This window comes from Peromyscus californicus, unplaced genomic scaffold (genome assembly GCF_007827085.1).
Source record: "Peromyscus californicus insignis strain IS unplaced genomic scaffold, ASM782708v3 Scaffold_9__1_contigs__length_137607984, whole genome shotgun sequence".
In the NCBI taxonomy this organism is placed as follows: domain Eukaryota; kingdom Metazoa; phylum Chordata; class Mammalia; order Rodentia; family Cricetidae; genus Peromyscus; species Peromyscus californicus.
Window position 1 is genome coordinate 56,777,774 of NW_026294617.1, and position 16,841 is coordinate 56,794,614.

General features: G+C 37.2%; 1 protein-coding gene across 1 annotated transcript in view; it reads left to right on the forward strand.

The window, feature by feature from the left end:
* Fstl5 (follistatin like 5) overlaps nt 1–16,582 on the forward strand; it is a 596,643-nt gene extending 580,061 nt beyond the window's left edge. Inside the window, exon 16 of the mRNA XM_052730071.1 lies at nt 13,064–16,582. Within this exon, the coding sequence (XP_052586031.1) occupies nt 13,064–13,265 (202 nt within the window). The 3' untranslated portion in view covers nt 13,266–16,582. The remainder of the gene's footprint in view (nt 1–13,063) is intronic.
* Nucleotides 16,583–16,841: the final 259 nt, after the last annotated feature.

Consider the following 16,841-nt stretch of genomic DNA (forward strand, 5'->3'; position numbering starts at 1 on the left):
AATATCAAGGAATGAAATTATTTGGAATTTGATGAAACCTTATCCATGAATGGTATATAATTTGGGAAAAGATAATGTGAAAGCACAAATAAAATGGTTATTTCTGAAGCAATGGATCACATACTTTTCTGTGGTATTTATTCACCTTTTGGCTGGTGGGTGGGCATTATTGCTAAGCTCCATTCCACCAGGTCTCAGTCAGTAACCCAGGCTTCTCTTGGAATGGTCTCAGTCAGTAACTCAGGCTGCTCTTGGAATGGTATCAGTCTGTAACCCCTGCTGCTCTTGGAATGGTCTCAGTCTAGATCTGAATCCTTCTTCCTTTTCCTCCTTAGTGCTACAACTACAGGCCAGACTTACTTTGTGGTCTTTAAAATACCAACTATAAATACTCCAGTTGGGACAACATCCAGTGGTATCCATAGTATTTGGACTCAAGGATTCTATGCAATTGCTGTTTATTCTCCTTGTAAAGGACAATTAATAGCCCCCTGCTTGGTAGTGATTGGGGATAACCCCAGTTTGGCTCTATGAAGAGAATCTCAATGCAATGTGGAGTGGTACCAAAGTGCACCTAAATAATTTTGGTCTACAGAGCTCAGTATTGCAAAGACATTAATTGAAAAATAATGGGATAAAGAACACATAGCCAACAATAGGAAGTTCTTTAAAAAACCAAGTGTAAGGATGCATTTTTTTTGGTGTCGCTATAATAATGCTTACCAAAACGTGTCAAGCTCTACTCTCTGAAATAAAAAAATAATATTTTTTTTTTGTATTTTAAAAATACATGCCTTTACACAAACAATTAAGAAGCATGAGATGAGGAACATTTATGCTAGGTTATTTTTGTGCACACTAAATAATGTGAATAATATCCTAATAAGAAAGAGGCAGAGAAAGATTTCTAGAGGCCCAAGAAGGAAAAAAAGTTATGAGACTAGTGGTTCAGTGATATGGCTATAAAAGAATGCTGGGTGGCACTGTTTGAGAGTGACACATGAATATTTTTGCTTAGAGCATCTAGAGACAATGTAGTCTCATCCCATTTCAGTTTTCTCAGTCCTGCATGTGTGACAGAATTCATTTATGTCATCAGCTGTCGAATTTCAGATTTTTAGGGATAGCATGAGAAAGAAACCAATACATCTTTGTTATATGCTTACTGTGTCCTTATTATGTTAAATGATGTTCTGCATACAAAGAGTGCACATTAAATAAGCTGCTTCAAAAATCCTGGGAGGGGTTGCGCTATTCTTATGATCCTCTTAGAAAGAAGAAACAGACACAGAGAAGCTGTGTTTCCCAAAATTATGTTACTGAAAAGTACCCGAGACTTATTTGAAACTCAATTTGAAAAACAAACTTGAACTCATATATTTGTGTTTCAAAATTGTATTCATCTTAAATACATTTTTTTATTTATGTGTGTGCATGTGTATATACATGGTTATCCAGGAGTGTGTACTCATGTGCTTGTGTGGAGGCCCCAGGAGGATATAAAGTCTCCTCCTCTTATTTCTTTCCTTATTTCCTTGATACAGGATCTCTCACTAACCTTGAGGGCTGCCATGTTTCGGCTAAGCTGGAAAAGAACAAGCTCCAGCTATCCTGACACTGGCATGCCCCTAGTACTGCTTTTATGGATGAATGGGGCCATGGCAGGCATTTTACACTGGTGCTGGACATGTAAAGCCAATGTTTTCACAGAAAGTGCTCTTACCTACTGGGTCTTCTCCCCAGGCCCACAACTCCCATCCTTAAGCACTGTGTCCATCATACTATATATTCAAACAAAGCCTGTGGAGTGGGCACAGTCTTGCTGCAGAAGAAGGCAAACCAATCCTGTCTTGAGTGTCAGTAAACTCTGCTGTTCCTATCATGTTTATGATCTTGGAAAGTCATTGTAGCTTATATTGGCAACTCAAGGCATTTCTAAAGATGGCTCTCTGCATCTGTTTCCATCAGTTATTGGATGAAGGCTCTATGATGACAATTTAGGGCACTTACCAATCTGATCACTAGGGTAGGACAACTCAGGCACCCGCTCTGCCACTGCTAAGTAGTTTAAGCTGGTAACTTCCCTTGCACCAGGTTTCTCCCTATCCCCATGATGTCTCCCTCTATCAAGATATCTCCCTCATTGCTCTCCCACTCTGTCCCTGTTCCAGCTCAACCATCCCATTCCCCCATGCTCCCACCCTCCATCTTCTACCCTCCATTGCCTCCTGTATCTCCCCCAGTTTACTTAGGAGATCTCATCTATTTCCCCTTCCCAGGGTGTTCCATGTATCCCTCTTAGGGTCCTCCTTGTTACTTAGCTTCTCTGCAGCTGTGGGTTGTAGTCTCTGCTTTACTTCTAGCATCCACTTATGAGTGAGTACACACCTGAGTTTGTCTTTCTGAGTCTGTGTTACCTCATTTAGGATGATACTTTCTAGTTCCATACATTCACTTGCAAATTTCATGATGTCATTGTTTTTTACTGCCGAGTGTATATGTATTTCATTATGTATATGTACCACATTTCTTTATCCATTATTCAGTTGAGGGGCATCTAGATTGTTTCCAAATCTGGCTATTATGAATCATGCTGCTATGAACATAGTTGAGCAAGTGTTCTTGTGATGTGATTGAGCATTCCTTAGGTATGTGCCCAAGAATGGTATCATTGGGTCTAAAGGTGGACTGATTCCCAATTTTCTGAGAAACTGACATATTGATTTCCAAAGTGGCTGTTTAAGTCTGTACTACCACCAACAGTGAAGGAGTGTTCCTCTTGCTCCACATCTTCTCCAGCATAACCTGTCCTCAGTGTTTTTGATCTTAGACAGTCTGACAGTTGTAAGAATTGTTTTGATTTGCATTTCCCTGATGAATAAGGATGTTGAGCAATTCCTTAATTGTCTTTCAGCCATTTGAGATTATTCTGTTGAGAATTCTCTAACTCTGCAGCCAATTTTTTTTAATTGGATTGTTTGGCATTTTGATGTCTAGTTTTTTTTTAATTCTTTATATATTTTAGAGATCAGACCTCTGTCAGATGTGGAGTTGGTGAAGGTATTTTCCCATTCTGTAGGCTGTTGTTTTGTCTTATTTACTATGTCCTTTGCCTTACAGAAGCTTCTCAGTTTTAGGAGGTACCATTTATTGATTGTTGCTCTCATTCTCTGTGCTACTGGTGTTATATTTAAGAAGCGGTCTCTGGTGCTAAAGCGTTCAAGGCTACTTCCTACTTTCTCTTCTATCAGGTTCAGTGTAACTGGTTTTATATTGAAGTCTTTGATCCATTTGGACTTGAGTTTTGTTCGTGGAAAAAGATATGGAACTATTTGCAATCTTCTACATGTTGATATCCAGTTATGCCAGCACCATTTGTTCATAGGCATGTGGATTAATGTTAGGGTCTTCAATTTGATTCCATTGATCCACATGTCAGTTTTTATGCCAATATCAAGCTGTTTTTATTACTATAGCTCTATAGTAGAGCTTGAGGTCAGGGATGGTGATGCCTCCAGAGTATTCTTTATTATACAGGATTGTTTTAGCTATCCTAGGTTTTTTGTTTTTACATATGAAGTTGAGTATTATTCTTTATAGGTCTGTGAAGAATTGTGTTGGAATTTTGATGGGGATTGCATTCAATCTGTAGATTGCTTTTGGTAAGATAGACATTATTGCTATGTTAATTCTACCCATCCATGATCATGGGAGATCTTTCCATTTTCTGATATCTTCTTTATTTTTTTTCTTCGAATACTTAAAGTTCTTGTCATCCAGGTCTTTAACTTGCTTAGTTAGAGCTACCTCAAGGTATTTTATATTATTTGTTGCTATTGTAAAGGGTGATGTTTCTCTGATTTCTTTCTCAGCCCATTTATCGTTAGTACATAGGAGAACTACTATTTTTTTGAGTTAATCTTTTATTCTGCTACATTGCTGAAGGTGTTTATCAGCTGTAGGCATTCCCTGGTAGAATTTTTGGGGTCACTTATGAAGACTATCATATCATCTGCAAACAGAGAAAGTTTGACTTCTTACTTTCTAATTTATGTTCACTTGATTTCTTTTTGCTGTCTTTTTGCTCTAGCTAGGACTTTGAGTACTATATTGAATAGATATGGGAAAGGTAGACAGCCTTGTCTTGTTCCTGATTTTAGTGGAATTGCTTTGAGCTTCTTTCCATTTAATTTGATGTGAGCTGTTGGCTTGCTATAAATTGTCTTTATAAGTTTAAGTATGTTCCTTGTATTCCTGATTTCTCCAAGACCTTTATCATGAAAGGGTTTTGGATTTTATCAAAGGCTTTTTCAGCATCTAATGAAATGATCATGTGTGTTTTTTTTCTTTCAGTTTGTTTATATGGTGTATTACATTGATAGACTTCCATATGATGAACCAACCTTGCATCTCCTAAATGAAGTCTACTTGATCATGGTGAATAAATTTTGACGTGTTCTTGGATTCAGTTTGCCATATTTTATTGAGTATTTTTGCATCAATGTTCATGAGGAAGATTGGTCTGTAATTCTCTCTCTTTGTTGCATCTTTGGGTAGTTTGGGCATCAGGGTAACTGTAGCCTCATAAAATGAGTTTGGCAGTGTTCCTTGTGTTTTAGCTGTGCAGAACAGTTTGAAGAGTATTAGTATTAGCTCTTCTTTGAAATTCTGGTAGAATTCTGTGACAAACCTATCTGGTACCAGGCTTTTCGTGCTTGGGATATTTAATGATAGTTTCTATTTCCCTAGGGGTTATAGGTCTATTTATACTGTTTAACTTGTCTTGATTTAATTTTGGTATGTGGTACCTATTCAGAAATTGTGCATTTCTCTTAGATTTTCCAATTTTGTGAAGTACAGGTTTTTGAAGTATGACTTGATGATTTTCTGGATTTCCTTGTAGTCTGTTGTTATGTCTTCCTTTTCACTTCTGATTTTGTTAATTTGGATTCTCTCTCTCTCTCTCTCTCTCTCTCTCTCTCTCTCTCTCTCTCTGCCTTTTAGTTAGATTGGATAAGGGCATGTCTATCTTGTTAATTTTCTCAAAGAACCAACTCTTTGTTTCATTGATTCTTTGTATTGTTCTCTTTGCTTCTATTTTATTGATTTCAGCTCTAAATTTGACTATTTCCTGGTGTCTATTTCCCCAGATGAGTTTGTTTCTTTTCATTTTAGAGCTTTAAGGTGTGCTATTGAAGTCCTAGTTTAAGATTTCTCCAACTTTCTTATTTTGGCATTTAATGTTATGAATTTTCCTCTTAGGACTGCCCTCATAGTATCCCATAAGTTTGGTTATGTTATGCACTCATTTCACTGAATTCTAGGAAGTCTTTAATTTCTTGATTTATTCCTTGATCCATTGGTGATTCAGTTGAGCATTATTCAGTTTCCATGAGTTTGTAGGATTTTTGTAATTTTTATTGTTGTTGAAATCTAATTTTAAGCCATGGTGGTCCAGTAAAATACAGTAAGTTATTCTAGTTTTTTTTTGTATCTGTTGAGATTTGCTTTGTGACTGAATATGTGGTCAGTTTTAGAGAAGGTTCCATGAGTGGTGCTGAGAAGAAGGTATATTCTTTTGTGTCATGGTGAAATGTTCTGCAGATGTCTAATAAGTCCATTTGAGTCATGTCATAGGTTAGATTCCTTATTTCTCTGATAAATTTCTGTCTGGCAGTTCTGTCCATTGGTTAGAGGGGAGTCTTTAAGTCTCCTACTACTAGTGTGTGGGGTTTGATGTGTGGTTTAAGCTTTAGCAATGTTTCTTTTACATATGTGGGTGTCCTTGTATTTGGGACATAAATGTTCAGAATTGAAATATTTCATCTTGGTGCATTTTTCCTGTGATGAATACGTCATGTCCTTCCCTATGTCTTTAGATTGACTTTAGTTTGAAGTCTATTTTGATATGTATTATGATAGCTACACCAGCTTACTTCTTAAATCCATTTGATTAGAAAGTCTTTTCCCAGCCTTATAATCTGAGTTAGTATCTGTCTTTGAAGTTGAGGTGTGTTTTTTGTATGCAGCAGAAGGATGGATCCTGTTTCCAGAAACATTCTGTTAGCCTGTGTCTTTTTATAGGCGAATTGAGTCCATTGATACTAAGAGATATCAATGCCAGTGATTGTTAATTCCTGTTATCTTTTGGTGTTAGTGTGTGTGTGTATTTCCCTTCTTTGGGATTTGCTGGTATGAGATTATCTATTGCCTGTGTTTTTGTGGGTACATCTAACCTCCTTATGTTGGAGTTTCCCTTCTAGTACTTTCTGTAGGGCTGGATTTGTGGATAGGTATTGTTTAAATCTGGTTTTGTCTTAGAATATCTTGTGTACTCCGTCTATGTTGATTGACAGTTTTGCTTCCTATAGTAGTCTGAGCTGGCATCCGTGGTCTCTTAGTGTCTGCATTATATCTGTCCAGGACCTTCTGGCTTTCAGAATCTCCATTGAGAAGTTGCATGTTATTCTGATAGGTCTACTTTTATAAGTCACTTTGCCTTTTTCCTTGCTGCTCTTAATATTCTTTCTTTATTCTTATGTTTAGAGGTTTGATTATTATGAGGCAAGGGGAATTTTTTTGGGGGGTCTAGTCTATTTGGTGTTCTATAACCTTCTTGTATCTTCATAGGTATTTCCTTCTTTTCATTGGGAAAGTTTTCCTCTATGACTTTGTTGAATATATTTTCTGTGCCTTTGACTTGGTATTCTTCTCCTTCTTCTATCCTTATTATTCTTAGGTTTGGCCTTTTCATGGTATCCCAAATTTCCTGTATGTTTTATGTTATGCCTTTTTTGGCTTTGGTGTTTTCTTTGACTGACAAATCTATTTCCTCTATTGTATCCTCCATGCCAGAGATTCTCTCTTCCATCTCTTGTATTCTGTTGGTTGTGCTTGCATCTGTAGTTCCTGTTCATTTACTAAGATTTTCTATTTCCAGCATTCCCTCAGTTTGTGTCTTCTTCATTTCAATTTTCAGGTCTCAAACTGTTCCCTTCACCTTTTTTATTTCTTTTTCTTGGTTTTCTTTAAGGGATTTATTGATTTCTTCCAATTTTTGTTTGTATTTTCCTCAATTTCTTTAAGGGAATTTTTTATTTCATCTTTAAAACCTCTATCATCTTTATAAAGTTATTTTTAAGGTTGCTTTCTTCGGTTTCTTCTACATTATAATATTCAGGTCTTGGTGTTGTATAACCACTAGGCTCTGGCGGTGCCATATTGCTCTTTATGTTGTTGTATGTATTTTTGCAATGGTATCTACCCATCTCTTCCTTGAATAGGTACAAGAGATGTCTGTGTCTGAGGGAGCTGCTCTTGGTCCACTCTGTACTGACTGTGTCTGTGTCTCAGGGGGCCACTGTTGGTCCAGTTGGAGCTCTTAGTGCATTCAGGGTTGGTGGAATCTGTGTCAGGGAGCTGCTGAGGTTCCAGGGGGAAAGATGGGTTTGGGGCAGGGAGTGGGTCATATAGATTGCAGCGTCTGGTCTGATAGGGTGTGTTGGTGGGTATGTCTGCCTGTAGGAGTCTTCCCTGATGGCCTGCACCTGGGGGCAGTGATAGGTGGGAGAAGGGGAGCATGAATTTTGTCCCTAGGGCCTGAGTCCCAGATATAAGACTCGAGATGGTAGAGGAGACACTTACCTCTTGCTCCAATCATAGTTGGCAGATTCTGTGTCTCACGGCGCCACTCTTCCTTACGATTTCTATTATAAAGAGCTGTTGAATGTTGTCAAAGGCATTTTTTGCATCTATTGAGATGATCATGTGATTTATACCTCTTAGTCTATATGTGTGGTGGATAACATTTATTGATTTACCTTCATCTCTAAAAAGGAAAAAAAAATTAATCATGATGAATAATTCATTTGGTTCGGTTATTTTTTTAAGTTGGAAGACATTTTATGTCTCCTTCAATATCTTCCTCATTATGAATTTGTTTAAATAATGTATCTCCTTGGTTTGTGATGTGTGTCTAGAAATTCACCCATTTACTTTAGATTTTTCAATTTATTGGAATAAGGATTTTAAAGTCTGTCCTTATATTTTTCTGATTTTCATTGATAGCTGTTGTAATGATTTCCTTCTCATTTCTAATTTTATTAATTTTTGTCTTCTCTGTGTTTCTTTAGTTAAATTGGCTTTACTAATATTATTAATTACATCTAGAGCCCAATTATTATTGTCCTTAGGTTCCTATGTGTGTGATGACCCACTAGTATATGTGGAACCTACCATCTGTCATATTCTCGAGGAAGAGTAACTTTCCCTTTTTCAGCAACCATCAATTGCCACTGGTTCCTTTTGTCTTAGAACCTCCAGTAGGTGTGGGGTCCTTTTGTCCCCTCCCAATTCATGCTGGGATTTTGATTGGCTTTATCTTATGTTATGCAAGTCTTGTGCAGGTACCCACAGCTACTATGTTCATTCCTACCAGACATGTCATGTCCTGAGTCCAGCATTTCACAGCTGTCCTCCCCAGCCTCTAGCTCTCACATTCTTTCTGAACCCTGCTGTGTGACCTCTGTAGGCACAACCAAAACACAGCTGAATGTTTGGTGTTATTTAGGTCAGCATTTTGAACAGATGTAAGTCTCCATATTAACAACCATGTACTATAAAATAAATCCTCTCATTTTCACTCTCATACAAAGATTCTAGTTTTGCATATTTAATTTCTATGCTTGACTGAGAAGGTATATAGAAGCTAAGGAACTAGAAACATATGTGTGGGGTAGATTGTTTAAGGTAGGAGGGAAGTAAAATGCAGGTAAAATGAAATTGAAGTTAGTACTTGGGGCAGAAAGTATCAGTCATGGAAATGAATGAAAGATGGGAAGTTCGCTGTTATTGGAAGGTTTTATCAGAATGAAAAGTACACAAAAACCTGTATAGGAAACTATAATCTTCCAAAGACAAAAATTCAGTTAGAGTGATAGGAGATTGCTGTTGACATGAACTGTGACTGGGAGAATACCAAAGGTAAAGGTTTAAGTGAGAAGACTGAGATTTGGAAGACAAAAAGGTAGGGGTGACTTGATCAAAACCATGAATAGATGAAGAAAGCTTATGGAAATCCACTAGTTTATAAACACACACACAAACACACACATATACACATAAACACACACACACACACACACACACATGCATGCACGCACACATATCCACAGAGAAAGAGAGACAGAGACAGAGACATAGAGAGACACACAGTTTGAACAGAAACACTCTGCCTATGTGAATGATGCTTTTCTCAGAAGATATGTTATTAAGTGTAGACCTCAGTGCCCAGCACACAATTCCTCCCTATGAGTATTGATCAGGAAGCCCTCAGAGGCAGCCAATACAATAAAAATCATTGCCACTAATTTTGGTTTTCCACTATAACTGGATGGTAACACCTCATTGCCAAAAACACTATTTACTTTGGAAACATTATAGAGAAACCAATCTTAAACACACACTAGTTAGATTATTACATAGTGCTGGAAGTTGTTATTCAGGCTGCTAATGGGCAACAATATTAATGGTCTCAGCACTGGATCCTGCATGAAACAATACTGACTGGCCGGCAAAAATGTGCTCACTGTTACAATAGTGGTATGTTAGTTATGGGAAAACCAACTGCTTTCTTACTGAATATGAGGCCAGTTTCATGGGATACATTTTATGTCTAGTCCTAAAAACCTGATCAAAACCCCATGACTAGCCATCATAACTCTGTGAGGAACAAGAAATCTACTGCTATTATTTTACTAATTGATCTTGCTGCCAAATTGCCTTCTAAATTGTTTGCTTACACCCATAGGTTTGTGGTGCACTCAACACTGGCCAGAGAGGCTTTCTTTTACAGTACATGGTTAATATAGAGACTTACAACTGGTCAAAATGCTGATCTAAATAACACCAAATGTTCAGCTGTGTTTTGGTTGTGCCTACAGAGGTCACACAGCAGGTTTCAGAAAGAATGTGAGAGCTAGAGGCAGGGGAGGACAGCTGCGAAATGCTGGCCTCAGGACATGACATGTCTGGTAGGAATGAACATAGCAGCTGTGGGTACCTGCACAAGACTTGCATAACATAAGATAAAGCCAATCAAAATCCCAGCATGAATTGGGAGGGGACAAAGAGACCCCACACCTACTGGAGATTCCAAGACAAAAGGAACCAGTGGCAGTTGATGGCTGCTGGAGAAGGGAAAGTTACTCTTCTTTGCGACTATGATAGATGGTAGGTGCTGCATATACTGGTGGGTTATCATGCACATAGGAACCTAAGGACAATAATAATTGGGCTCTAGATGTAATTAATAATATTAATAAAAGGGGACATAAAGTTGGAAGGGAGAAGGGATAACAGATACTAGGGGAGTTGGAAGGAAATAGTAATAAACAGATAAGATCAATATATGCTATATAAATGTATGAAACTTTCAAAGCATAAAAATTATTAAAATAAAAAATAAAGTACTGACAGCAGTCCAAGGAGGTGATTCCACCCACATCTAGCCTAGTGAACTATGGTTTAGTGGGGTTACTCATAGCAGCATAGGCTACTTCAAGGCAGTTCTGTTATTGAAATCCCCACTCCAGGATGAGTGAGGACTCACAAAAGCTGAAGCACTGATGCTAACAACACAACATGCAGTCAGCCCACTGAAGATGGTCTAATGGCCTCAGCAATTGTTTACCGATGACTGAAGAAATTCCTTGTGACTCTAGCAACTTTTTGAGTCCCCTAAGCCTTTGAAGTTTTCTTTCTTCTCTATAAGGGAATGGTTTAATTCTTCACACCACAAACATTCTTCACATAATGATATTTTTAATACTGTCAAAGCATGCTGAATTGAACACTTCTTCCAATACTGGCAAACATTTAAGCTTAACTAAACATTTTAGATGTTAGTGTGTTTCCTTTAATTATACCTAACTCTAATTCACAGTATTAGGTAAATTATCTTTGATCTGATTTGAGGAATATTCAAACAAAACTTGACTGCAACTTTAAAACAGTAGGTTAACATGTTTACAAAGCTAGGCAGTGGCTCATAATATTTAGACTTGAGTAGCAGACATTCTTATCCTTTAGGAATCATGATGGTCCCTGCTTGCCAAGCTGATGCATTTGTGATATGGTTGACCTATATTTGAAGTGCAGGTCATCTCATTACTCTCTAGTCTAGAGTGTAATATGCTGGTCTTTCATATTTGAAGCAGACATAATCACAAATGATAAACTAGACCTTAATATTTTGCTCTGGGTTATCTTTTTCAAATAGGACCAAAACATAAATATTAACTTCAAATTTCTGTAGGAAATTTACAGAGTTGAAGAAAAACAGACAAAGCAAAAAGCAAAGACATAAAGCTCCAGATGCAGTAATAGCTACACAAGCAAAACTCAGAGTGGGCCATAAAAAGGGGAGAAAAGAGAGGCCTCACAACTGAAGCATATCTGTGGGTTTCTCAGTGTTTTCACATGCATCCATTTATTTAATCTTTATACCAAACTAATGTCGTTGTTAGTGTGTGTGTGTGTGTGTGTATATATATATATATATATATATATATATATATATATATATATATATATATATATATTAAACATCAAGGCTCAGATGCCAGAAGCAGACAGAATCTCCTCTCATTCCTCACAAAGAGTTTGCTTACACTATATGTCAACAAGATTAGACTGTGCTTTACATGTTAAGTGAATAGAATTGAAAACTCATTGTAACTGTTGAGTATTGAAAAGTATTTAATTTCCTCCTGTGAGCATTTACAAGAAGCAGAAAGCCTCCATGACAGCCAGCAGGATCAGGGAGTATGAGCTGTGCAGCATCCTTATAGGCTGTGAAAGTTGGCAGAGAAGAACCATGAACATTATAAACTGGAATGATCATGAGGATATATCTGTCCTGCAAAACATAGATAGCTAACTGTCTGAAGGCAAAGAACAAAGCAGATAACTTCTCAGGATCCTGCTATTTATCCTGCTTTTTCTTTTTCCCCTTAAAGTAAGTCAAGCCCTGCAGGAGCCAGGCTTCTGAGGGATGCTAGTCCCATTCTGTGTTCTTCCTGTGCTTGCATTCTTCTCTAAGTGCCTAATTCACACTCAGGCAGGGACTTGAGACCACAACAGAATACACATGCAGCTAAAACCTCTTAAACCCATTTTCATAATGGAATGAAAAGAAGGTTTTAGAAAAAAACGAATCTTCACAAAAGAACGGAAATGAAAGGAGTGAAATGTACTGACAGATAGTTTGCAAGTTTTATAGTAGGCTGGAATTCTCAAAAGCAAATGAAACAGAACCAAGGTAGAGAGTGTTAGGAGTAGTACTCAAGGGGAGTGAGCAGGCACTATCTGTATTTACTTTCAGTTATTTTACATGCACCAAATTACTTGACAGAAAACATTTTTGTAATATATAAAAAGAAATCAAAGTTCTATATGAAATACATATGGAAATTTTAGAAAAAAATTCCTTGACACAAAAAACAAGGATAATGTTTATAAATTTAAGAGTACAAGATTGGTGGTATGTACATAATTTAATCAATGTCTTTGAAAAGACATTTTAATTCAGTCTTGTGGCCTAAATGGGCTTTCTCTGGATAAGAATGAACAGAGAAAATTTGTGTCTGGAATTGAAAACTGGAGGACTCTGGGCTACCGAATAGATAATATGAAGACACCACAATATAAAGACAAAAATAAGGACTTTTGTTGTATCCCAGATATATCACAGATATCTTTAATTGTAACATGAGTGATTTGTGGTGATAATTCTAGATTTATATACACATGCACACACACACACACACACACACACACACTCACATACACATACACACATACATGATAGGCTTGTTAGGACAAAGAAAATGCAATACTCGGAATGAAATAACCTATTCGAAGTTATATTTTATGAGTTAAGAAGAGGAAATTAAAAAATATGAAACTAGTAAATTACATGATTTTAAAGTAATGTAATGCTTAAGATAATGAAATAAGGCTTTCTCTGTTCTCTACTTTTGCTGCCGATATGCTGTATCTACAGCCAAGCATTTTTCACCATGCCTTGGAAAACCAAGGAAATCAAGGACTTTCTGCTCACAGCCAGGCAGAGGGATGCCAAATCTGTCAAGATCAAGAAGAACAAGAATAATACAAAGTTCGAAGTTCGCTGCAGCAGGTACCTTTATACCCTGGTCATCACAGACAAGAAGACCCAGAAGTTGGAGCAGTCTCTCCCACATTGATTGGCAGTGAAGAAGCTGAAATTAATCAGACCTCTGCATGTGACTATAAAAAAATGTGAAAAGCTAAAAAAAGACAGATAATGAAATAAAAATTATAAACCTTTCTATTAATAAATAGTGATCATAAGAAAAGGATTCTCAATTCAAGAAAACTTAACCTAGAACCTGCTACTTAATTACTAAGAAAAAGAAATTCTCTTATAGGTGCTTGTAAAGCATCAGAATAGAAGAAATAATGCAAGGGACAACTGACATGAGGCCTATAGTTTAGTGGTCATGTAATGCATTTAATAATTGCTAATAACTTAATAATTTCAAACCTGGGACAATTAGCTGAGGTGTTCATTTAACATATCAAAGCAGACCTGGCTGCAAGTTCTCCCTACAGTCCCTCAGTCCCTACCTGTTACAGGGTCCTTGAGGCTGGCATACCCTACCCTTTACCCTGAATTTTCCAGCCCAGGAACTAGGCTGCCCTCCCCACAGCTGCTTTACTTTATATAACCCAGACATTTTGGTTCCCTGGTTTATTCTCCTTTGTGCATCCTGGCTATTGCACCTGGTTCCCCTTTCTCCCTTCTCTCTTACCTCCCACCCTCCTCACATGGCACAGATCAGTCTGGTCATGTCCACTCTGAACTCTCTCAGATGTCTCTGCCTCTGGCTATGCTCTCCTTTTATCTACAATAAACTTTCTCCTTCCCGATACCTAGGAGCAGTCATATCCTTTTCTTTTTCTTTCTTTTTTCATTCAATAATAAATGTAATTAGTAAATGATGTATTTTATGAAAAATATGGAGCACAGTAAATCCAGAGTTGAGTTCATAGCCAGAAAATGGTTGGCCTGAGTTGCAGATGTGGCAACAGAACAGGAAGGATGATTTTTAATGAGAAAATGTGACGAACAATGATCTGAAGTAAAAGAATTGCAAGCAAATGTTTTGTTTTGTTTTTTCCTTTTCTTTAAAGATTCTTCCAGGCAAAAAGAATATTTACAACCAGATGTTAGAGCATGGGTTTGCTTTGGATAATAGGGAGAAAAGAGAGGTTTTTTTTCACCTGGGCAAAGCACGTAATAGTCTGTGTGCCTCGCAGTGCAATGCATGGCAATCTCAGAAATATATTTCCTCACAGTTGTACTGTGATGTCCATGTCAGGGCATCATTATGATGTTCTAGTAAGCCCTCTGTTCCTGTCTGGGTTCAAAATGGGTTCTAATGAGGTCCCCAATTCCTGTCTAGGTTCTCACATGACACAAAGAATGAGCTCTCTGTCCTTTCTCTAGTTCATTAATCCCATCACAAGACTTGAACTCCAAGACCCCATAGAAACCAAAAATCATAAACATCAACATATGGCAAGTTAGGACTTGACTGTTGCTTTGCTTCCTGAGCTGTCCCTCCACGATTTCCGTGACAGAGCCTGTTTTAACCTCAGGCCAGAGAAGCTGCAATGCTCCAAACTTCCACCATTAGTCACCAAAAAGACTTCAGACAACATTCCAGAAGCCCATATTTCTGAACAATGAAACTTTTGGAACTTTAGAGCTCTATTTTTATTTTTTTTCTAAAGTGTGTGAAGTAGCACTGCTTTCAACAACAGCGGCAGTGCTCATCTGGATGCCCTTTGTTGTTCAGTGGCTGCATCTGATTCTTAGCTCACAGAGACAATTAAAGCCCCTCTCAGATGACCCTCCTCCTAACTATGACGTGCAGTGAGAAGGGTCAGATAATGAGAGGGAAACCAGATTGAGCAAGGGAGTAGGTCATGGCAGCGTCTGTCGGGGTCTCCTAAGAAGAGCTCTGATGGCAACAATTAGAAGAAAAAGAACCAGAATCGCAGGCAACAGGAGCACAGGTGTGGAGACGGACAAGAAAGCTCGGCCATAGTTTAAACTGCTAAATACTGAATGAGGTTCATTTTAGAGTGCCTAAGCAGGGCAACAGGAAAGAAGGATAAAAGTTAGCTAAGGATTTGAATCATTACCTTTCTGAAATGTGAGAACTATCATAGTAATATTTTTCAAATGGGAATAAGTTTAATATGCTCATATAAAATAGATACCCTGCAGTTTGGTCACAGATTAATATTATTACCCATTATATAGCATCAGTTTGCTCTTAAAAAAAGAAAAGTGACATGTACATGTTTGTTTACATAAGAATTTGTATATGTTCCAATGCATCTTCCTATTATCCCCTTACTATACTGAGACATGAAAGCATCAGGTTTGATGAGAAGGCAGGGGAAATATGTATGAGAAGCAGAGAGTTCTGGGTTTGAGTCTCATTTCACAGAGCTGCTTCTAAAGGTGTGCTCTTCCCTTTGTTATTACAAGACAAAATATTGATGTTGGTAATGCCACTGATGTTAGTATAATAATAACGTCAGTGAATCACTGATTTATATTGTGTTTTACTAAGACATGCTACTGTGTAGAAGACAGACATAAATGGTATATATGAGAGACTCTGTTTCTAAAGACATCTTAAGTCATATTTCCTATTTATGCAGCCCAATAATCTAACTGCAAAACCCCTAGTCCCAGCCTTTTATGCAGACTTGAATTTAAAAGCAACGAATCGTCCTAACCCTAGGACTTCAAGTTGTTTTCAAAGATAGTCATAAAATCAATTTTGAGAACAAGAGAAGTCTCCAAAAGGAGTTAGGTATGAGGGAGGCAAGAATATCACAGCCATGTTTGTCCAGATGGCCAGAATGTCTGTTTGTGGTCAAATCCTTGAGCTTAGACAGATTGTTCCCATTGCATACACGTGTACTAAAGATCTACATCTTCAAATGGTCTTTATTTTGATATAATCTTGTTTATATTGTAGTTTTGTTCCCTCTACCTTTGTGGATTTTTGGGGGGTATCATAGAAAAAAATACCCTAAAGGAAGATCTGGTCCAACATGTTTGAGAATAATACACTCATCACATAAATATTAATAAAAAGTTATTTGTGTGTATGCAGGTATGTATGTGTTGTAAAAATTTAATGAAATAATATAAGAAATAATCAAAGCAGGGTTCAATGGAGAGAATGACTAGTAGTCACTAATTGAAAAATGTTATTCTAAGTGGTGGAATCACTTAAAATATTCTTTTTTAAAAATACATATGATTTTGGACTTGACAGAATATTTTAGCATGGTGGTTCAAGAACTAAAACAGCCTTTACATCAATATAAGAAGTCCTTGAAAATCCCCAATACAGAACCCATCAAGCTGCTGCCACCCTTTGGGAAAGTTCTGTTCAATCTTTGTTAGGAATATTTGCTTTGTTTTGCTAAATAAACTTCTGCTTAAACTGTGTCTCTTGTTTAAATTCTTTCAAGAAGACAAGAACAAAGAGTCCCTCTGTGGTGATATTACAGAACTTAAGGCAAAACTAATTGAATATCTCCTGAAATAGTATAAGTTCATAGAAAATATGATTATTTAAAGGTTTTGGATGAGGGATGATAAGATGGATCAATGTAGCTAAGAAGTATATTAGAATAATTATTAATACCAGGGACAGACAGACAGTTAAGAGCTCAGAGGGGGCTTTAAGGAAAGTTCAGACTCTTGT